The sequence below is a fragment of the Octopus bimaculoides genome, chromosome 17 (assembly GCF_001194135.2).
Source record: "Octopus bimaculoides isolate UCB-OBI-ISO-001 chromosome 17, ASM119413v2, whole genome shotgun sequence".
Lineage (NCBI taxonomy): Eukaryota > Metazoa > Mollusca > Cephalopoda > Octopoda > Octopodidae > Octopus > Octopus bimaculoides.
In genome coordinates this window covers 30,256,168-30,263,592 of record NC_068997.1, presented here as the reverse complement: position 1 = coordinate 30,263,592, position 7,425 = coordinate 30,256,168, and the positions used below count along the sequence as shown (strand labels likewise).

General features: G+C 37.3%; 1 protein-coding gene across 1 annotated transcript in view; it reads right to left on the bottom strand.

Annotated features, from left to right (window-relative positions):
• The window catches only part of LOC106874911 (leishmanolysin-like peptidase), a 98,060-nt gene that overhangs the window by 7,836 nt on the left and 82,799 nt on the right, over positions 1-7,425 (bottom strand). Inside the window, exons 12-14 of the mRNA XM_052973828.1 lie at positions 4,255-4,387; positions 2,530-2,619; positions 884-953 (exon numbers count right to left, since the gene is read on the bottom strand). Coding sequence (XP_052829788.1) covers positions 884-953; positions 2,530-2,619; positions 4,255-4,387 — 293 coding nt within the window. The remainder of the gene's footprint in view (positions 1-883; positions 954-2,529; positions 2,620-4,254; positions 4,388-7,425) is intronic.

The following is a 7,425-nucleotide window of genomic DNA, read 5'->3' as shown; positions in this document are numbered from 1 at the left end:
TATATATATATATATATATATATATATATATATATATTTATATACATATACTTAAGACTTAGTTGTGATCTGAACATAACCGCTTCTGACAGAGAATCGGGAGCCCTTTTGGGCATTCCATTTTCCTTGTTGGAAGGGTTCCCAACCCATAGGCAAAGAGGGGTTAGATGATGGGGGTGGTGCTTTCAAAGGGCTGGCATGTGTAACCTGATCACCTCTGCCGATCAAACTCCCAACTCATGCGCTCCCGTCGTGACACTGATTCTGCCCAAGTTTGACGTCAATTTTACTTAGTTTGGTTTGAAATAAAGAACTTGATTAGCTTAATAATCCTAACTTAATCCCGAGCAAAGCTGGGCTATACTGCTAGTTCATAGATAAAAAGAAGCATATAATAACAATACTCGGTAAATAGCAATTTTTTTAATAAAATATATTTTTATTAAATTGTATTGTAAATCCTCACATCTTGAATTTTTACCTCAAAACCTACTTTGAGAAATATCGACCAAAGGTGACTTAATCAGTTCTGGAAAAGGCATCAGGTGGAGTCATCCAATCTTATTTTAAATGAAATATCTATGACTGTTTTAAACAAGGAACTCTTCCTTTTTAAGAACATAGGATGTGATTTAAGAAAGATTAGGTACTTTTCCTTAAGGTTGAGTGTCCATACAGCAACTTCCCCAAGCATAATGAACAATACATTTCAGTATTATTGCCTGCTGGTACTTCATCCAAAAATGGTCCAGCACTCATTGCTGCTTCTTTGATTTACAGAATCCTTCCTAACTAATCCCAATGCTCCTTCACAGTATTGCACGATTTTGTGGGTGTTAAAGAACAAAAGTCTAATAATGTTACTTATGAAGGGAACACTTACCTAAATTGTTATGTTCCTCAGTGCAACGTGATCCACGAATTGAAGAATCACCACTTTTCCATAGTAATTCCTGCAAAATTCAAAATTCTGTTTTAGAAGATTCAATAGCAGTACAAATAGTAAAAAAAAAACAAAACAAAATAGCAGCAGCAGCAGCAGCAACAGATTTTCTTACAAATAATATTTTTTTATGAGCAGCCACTTATTAAGGAGAAACACATAAATTGAACAGAACCTGGGACATGACAGGTATGTATTGTTTGGACCCTGGAGGAGTGAAAAGCAAAACCAGCCTCGACAGATTGTAGAGAGTTGAGCTTAAACAGGGATTTTTCTCTGTTTGTGTTCCATGTCTGCAGGCATTGGCAATCATGGACCTCTGTGAAGGATCGTGGGTTTTCTTGGTAAAAATATAGCAATGGCTTTCCGGTGCCTTCTGATTTATTTGCAGTTTACTCTGCTAGTCTCCTGATACGCTGAGCTTACCCCTGAGGTATACAGGGTGTTATATGGACTGTTAGATATGTAATTCGTCTGACGTTCCGTGTGTCATGTGGTTCGTCTGAGTTCATTGTTTCATTGTTGTTGTCTTGTGAGACTGTCGTAGTAAAAGGTCATTGATATATATATGGCGGACATGACTTTTGTTTATTCATAATGAACATTGGGTGAGTGCGTTCTTTGTATGTAATTGAACAATAAATGTAATAATTAAATTGTATAACTCGTTGTGTTATCTCTGCGAGTCACCCGAGGGAAACATAACACAGGGCCTATTTAACTCTAAGATGGGGGGCAGACTTAACTGATATCAGGGTATGTTCACGTACTCGTGGCAATGTGAGACACATGCCTAGGGGCCAGCCACCTCCAGTTCTGCATGCCTTAGCCAGAAGAACATCTTTTTCTATTTAACCCATAACTGCAACCCTTGACAAATATTACCACCCTTGGTTGGCCAGAGTGAATCTGAGAGTATGAGATAACCTAGGATGATGAGGTAACTCCATATGCCCTAAAACTCCTGGACTCCTTAGCTACAGCCTTACCATTAGGTGCAGTTTAGTGCCATGCACAGGACAATAAATTATTTGCAGTGAATAATCTACAACATTGCATAAAATTGCAGACGCCAAGTTTCAATGACAAAAGAGTTAAAATTCTAAGCTCAGAGATTTGGGTGTCTCTCCAGGTCAAGTCACTACTTCTCTGCATTGAGAGGTCACAACTCAGGTACAAATAGAATGTCACAAGAAAAAATTATAAGATGAATTCTTGAAGACAAACAAATGGGATGGAGATCTAAGGATAGATTGAGAGCAAGATGGTGAGGTAATATCTATAGTCTTAGTTGTTCATCCAGCTGGAAAGTCTGATGACAGTTGATTCCGATAGGACTCTATGGAGGAGGTGCCTAAGGACCCTGCATCTTCTCTGGATCCTCCAAGGAATAGTGAGCAGAAATGGAGGGAGGTGTGAAGAATAAAACTCAAAAATTTGCAGAAAATGTCAAAAGATATTCTGACAAATCTTTAGAGAAATATGATTCATAGACAATTGCAGAAATCAGCAGAGACCAGGCACCAATTATAAAATAGTAAAAAAAAAAAGATAAACTGTAAAAAAATAGAAGAGGTTGTGTCTACCTGAAGATATGGACAATGGTCTGCAAGATCAACAGAACCACCAAAGCGTTTCACATCATCTGAAGATACACCCTCCAATTCAGAGAAATGCTGAAACAAGGAAAAAAAGATGATTATATCTATAGAGTCAAGGATTTCTTTATTGGAATAATGTAACAATTACTTATAAAAGTTTCTCCTTCTTCTTCTGTTCACTAGCACTGGACATGATGAAAGATTGTCACAACTTGCTGTTTTCAAAAGTAATAACACCCAAGCTAACAACTCTTAACAGAACATGCATATTGTCAAGGATTATATTTAGAATGTGTGTAATATAAAGAAAGATGTATGTTACAGAGATGTACTTGCATCGCAAGTGACCTTATCTGAAATTGTGTGCTGGAACGGAAACAATTGCAGCGTGGAAGGTGTTTATAAGCCATTTAAGATACACAAAAACTGTTAGATTCACTTCAACATTTAAATTTAATTTGCCAAAATATTTTCGTCACTTTGAGACCGCGGCCTGTTCACTGACAAAATTCTGTGCTGATCAGTGAATAGGTCATGGTCTCAAAGCAACGAAAATATTTTGGCAAATTAAATTTAAATGTTTAAGTGAATCTAACAGTTTTTGTGTGTTTTTAAATGGCTTATAAACACCTTCCACACTGCAAAGATATATATATATTATAGAGAAATTTTATAAAGAGATAAGTGTATATTCTAACATAGAGAATATCTTGTAGAAAATAAGGATGAGATAAGGAAGTGCATGTGATAGAAAATGAGAAGAATAAAGAGAATGTGTACTTTGCAATAACATATCATTATCATCGTTTTAACATCCATTCCTTCATGATTGCATGAGTCACACAGAATTCACTGAGGTTTATTTTCCATGGCCGAATGCCTTTCCTGTCACCAACCCGTATCTGTTCCCAAGCAAAGTAATATTTCCACCTCCCTCTGGCTAGACATGTTTACACAGAAGATTGAAAATGAACAGCACTACTTATGTGACAGTGATGCTCATCTACAACAATCATACAATGTCAAGACATGCACACACACACACACACATGATGGGCTTCTTTTAGTTTCCATCTACCATGTCCTTACACAGTGCTTTAGCTGGTCCAAGGCTATAGAAGAAGTCACTTTGAGATTTTGATGATGTGATTGATTATTTTTGAATGACATTGTAGTACAAGTGTGAGAAGCCAGATCTGCCTGGTTTCAATGTTAAAGGGTTAGTAGAGAACATGTGCATCAAAGACAACATGCATACTATAGCAAATGCTTGTATTATTGAGAATATAAATACAATAACACAAACATGTGTTATATCATAACATATGTGCATAGCAAGAATATACATGATATAAAGAGTGTAAATTTTAAGATAGAGAACGATTAAATAAGAGGGAATATGTAAATTATAATGGAGAACGTGTATCCAAGTAAAAACACGTGTTGCTTCATTTATTATTTTTATAGACTGTATTTTCTGGCGTACAAGTTGAATTTTTCAGGTCAAAATTTACAAGCCTCAAAACGGAAGGTCAACTCACACACCAGGACAAAATGAGATGCAGCAGGATTTGGAAGGACAGGGATGACATTTGAGTGTTTACACTCCATGTTTATACTAGACACCATGTTGATTTGTATACAGGACAAAAACAGTAAGTATAGACAATGTTATGTTGAGCGTAAGATTAAACAAATGGAATCACTGACCTGATATTTCTCTGGCAAAGGTGACTTATGCTGAACCAAATTGCAGACCGCAACAGAGTGCCGGTTGTTTGTACAATCAGTGTGTAACTGTCCCCATTTCACCTGGTTACAAAAGGGATGGATGCTCTCCTTTCTATATAAGAAAACAAACAATTAAAGCAATATTTATTTATTCCAGCAAATTAATTGTTTAATGATGATAATCATGAGGGTGATGAAGATGATTATGATAATTATGATGACAAGAGAGGAGGAGGAAGAAGGGCAGGAAAAGGAGGAGGAGGAGGAGAGCAAGCCAATGTTCCCAGGCACTCATCCTTGTTCAAGACAATATGATATGACTGCTAGGAGACTTGGCTGTTATTTCTAGCTGGCTGACCAACCTCACAGAGACTTCCTTATTGGCTTGTTGGTACCCAACAGAAACTCAGCAATTCAACCCAATTCAGATTTCTCCCTTTGAACTCCCATACAAACTTACACTTATAGATGGCACTTATTCTCTCGACTCTAGAAGAACGACAAATGAAGCTGGCACCAGGGACAAAACTAGATATTGTTATACAGGTGTGGCTCTGTACTGAAGAAGCTTGCTTCCTAATCATGCGGTCTTCGGTTCAATCCCACTGCAAAGCACTTTTGGTAAGTGCTTAGGGGTCAACAAAAGCATTGTGAGTGGATGTTGTAGACAGAAATTGAAAGACACACACACAGTACATATAGATGTATGACTGCTGCTGTTAGGTTTAGAGCTCCACATTGATTATCCTCGTCCAGGGAAGACAAAAGGAAGACAGCTTTACATTTCTGCTATAGTTTTCTTTCTGCTTCCCTCTCAGAATACTTATAAAATGGTTCACCTTCCCCCAGCTTCAGACATCAGTTCTCTGTAATTTAATTAAATAAAGTGTTCCTTGATGATTTGGTCCAGTTAAGCATCCATTTACACATGGAACATCCAAAGCGGAAACTGCAAGCAACCGCGAGGGAATATATGCAAGAACAAATAATACACACACATGCGTGTGCACACATGTGCACACACACACACACACGTGTGTGTGTGTGTGTGTTTGTACATGCGTGAATATGTGCATGTGTGAGTGTGTGTGTTTGTGCATACCCTTGTCTTCACATCATGTGGTGGTTGTAAATGGGCAGGTTGTTTGTTTCCAGTCTTCTGTGAAAAACATGTCTGCGCAATGGGGAGTGGGGGGCGGGGAATGTTACCTTACTCGGAACCAAGTGAGGGTTGGCAACATGTAGGGAATTCAGCCATACAAAACTTGCGTCAACCAAACTCTGCCCGAAAACATTTAAGGCCAAGGAAGTGAATGTTAAATGGTGATGAGGATTTAGCTCTGTGTGAAGCTATATCTGTCACTGGTAGGATTTGAACTAAGAACAGAGAGGGACATTGAAACACGTTAAATCCCATTTGCTCTCATCTACCCTCCACAATACTAATACAGATGGCAAAAATCATACTAACAACAATAAAAATGATGATGATGATGAAGTGCCATTGGAGAAGGCAAACAATTGAAATGACAACTTAAAAGAATTTGAAAAGACAGAATACAGAGAAACAAAAACAACAATGAGACGATTGGGAAAAAAGGGTAATTCTTTTCTCTCTTGAAAGTTCAAATTTTGTTCCTTCAGCTTTGACCTTTAGCTGAAGCTTCAGGTCTTGATTGAAGCTTTCATGGCCTTTAACGAGAAGAATAGCAAAGAAGCAGGTCTAAGAACATCTACTGTTGAGATACATATCAGTTTTTCTGTGAGCATCTTAGTATCAATTGCACTGATTGCAACCACAGAAACGCATACATTTATAACCATAAAAGGACACACACACACACAAACACACACACACACACATATATACAGTACATATACACATACAATGCATACATACACACATACATAAGCACTTACATACATATACACATGTATGTTGGTATGTAGGAATGCATATATCTATATAGTTACTTTCATTATATGTAATGATGTTGTTGTTGCTATTGTTTAACACTATATCAGCCCTGATCAAAAGCATTCAAGCTATGACAATAATATACCCTGACGACCCCCATATAATGTGTTGTTGTTGTTTTAAGATGGTAGAGTGTAGTTTGAAGACTAACTATTATTTCTAGCAAAGTTGGCAACCACAAAGAAGTTCCCTGTTTTGTCTGGGTGTGTCCATTACACCCTCCACATTCTTCTTACCCTTCCATTTGCTTCACATTCATACCCACTCCCACCTCCTTACACACACAAACACCTCACACTTCCACTAACCTATGTCATTATCCTTCCCTCTACACCCCCCAAAAAAAACTACACACACCACTCTCCTCACATGCCTTTTCCCAGACACAAACACACCCCTACACCCACATTATTACCCCCTCCTTTTTTTAACTTTCTTCATAGAACTACATTCTCACCTGGTTCCTAATACCTTGTCCACTTTGTTTTTCCATTTTCTTTCATTGAGTATTGCCTTTTCTCACTCCCTCAATGTTTTTCTTTTTTCTGATGAAAGACTAATGTCCAAAATGTTAAGACTCTTTCTCTTCCCATTAAAACATTCAGCTAATACTGGATTTATTAAACCTTGTCAATTAAGTGTTGTCTTTTATATTGTTCATTAGATTTACCTGATATATACATATATGAATTATATTTATAAATTCTTTTATTTTTTTTACTTGTTTCAGTCATTTGACTGGAGCCATGCTGGAGCACTGCCATAAAGGGTTTTTTAGTCAAAGAAATTGACCCCAGGACTTATTCTTTGTAAGGGTAGTATTTACTCTATCAGTCTCTTTTGCTGAACCACTAAATAACAGAGACATAAACACATCAACATCAAGTGATTGTAGGGGGACAAACACAGACACAAAGACACATGCACACACACACACACACACACACACACACACACACACACACACACATATATATGTAAAACAGGCTTCTTTCAGTTTCCATTTACCAGATCCACTCACAAAGCTTAGGTCAACTCAAAGCTATAGTAGAAGACACTTGCCCAAGGTGTCAGTCAGAGTGACTGAACCTGGAGCCATGTGATTGGGAAGCAAGCTTCTTATCACACAGCCATGCCTATATATATATATATATATATATATATATATATAT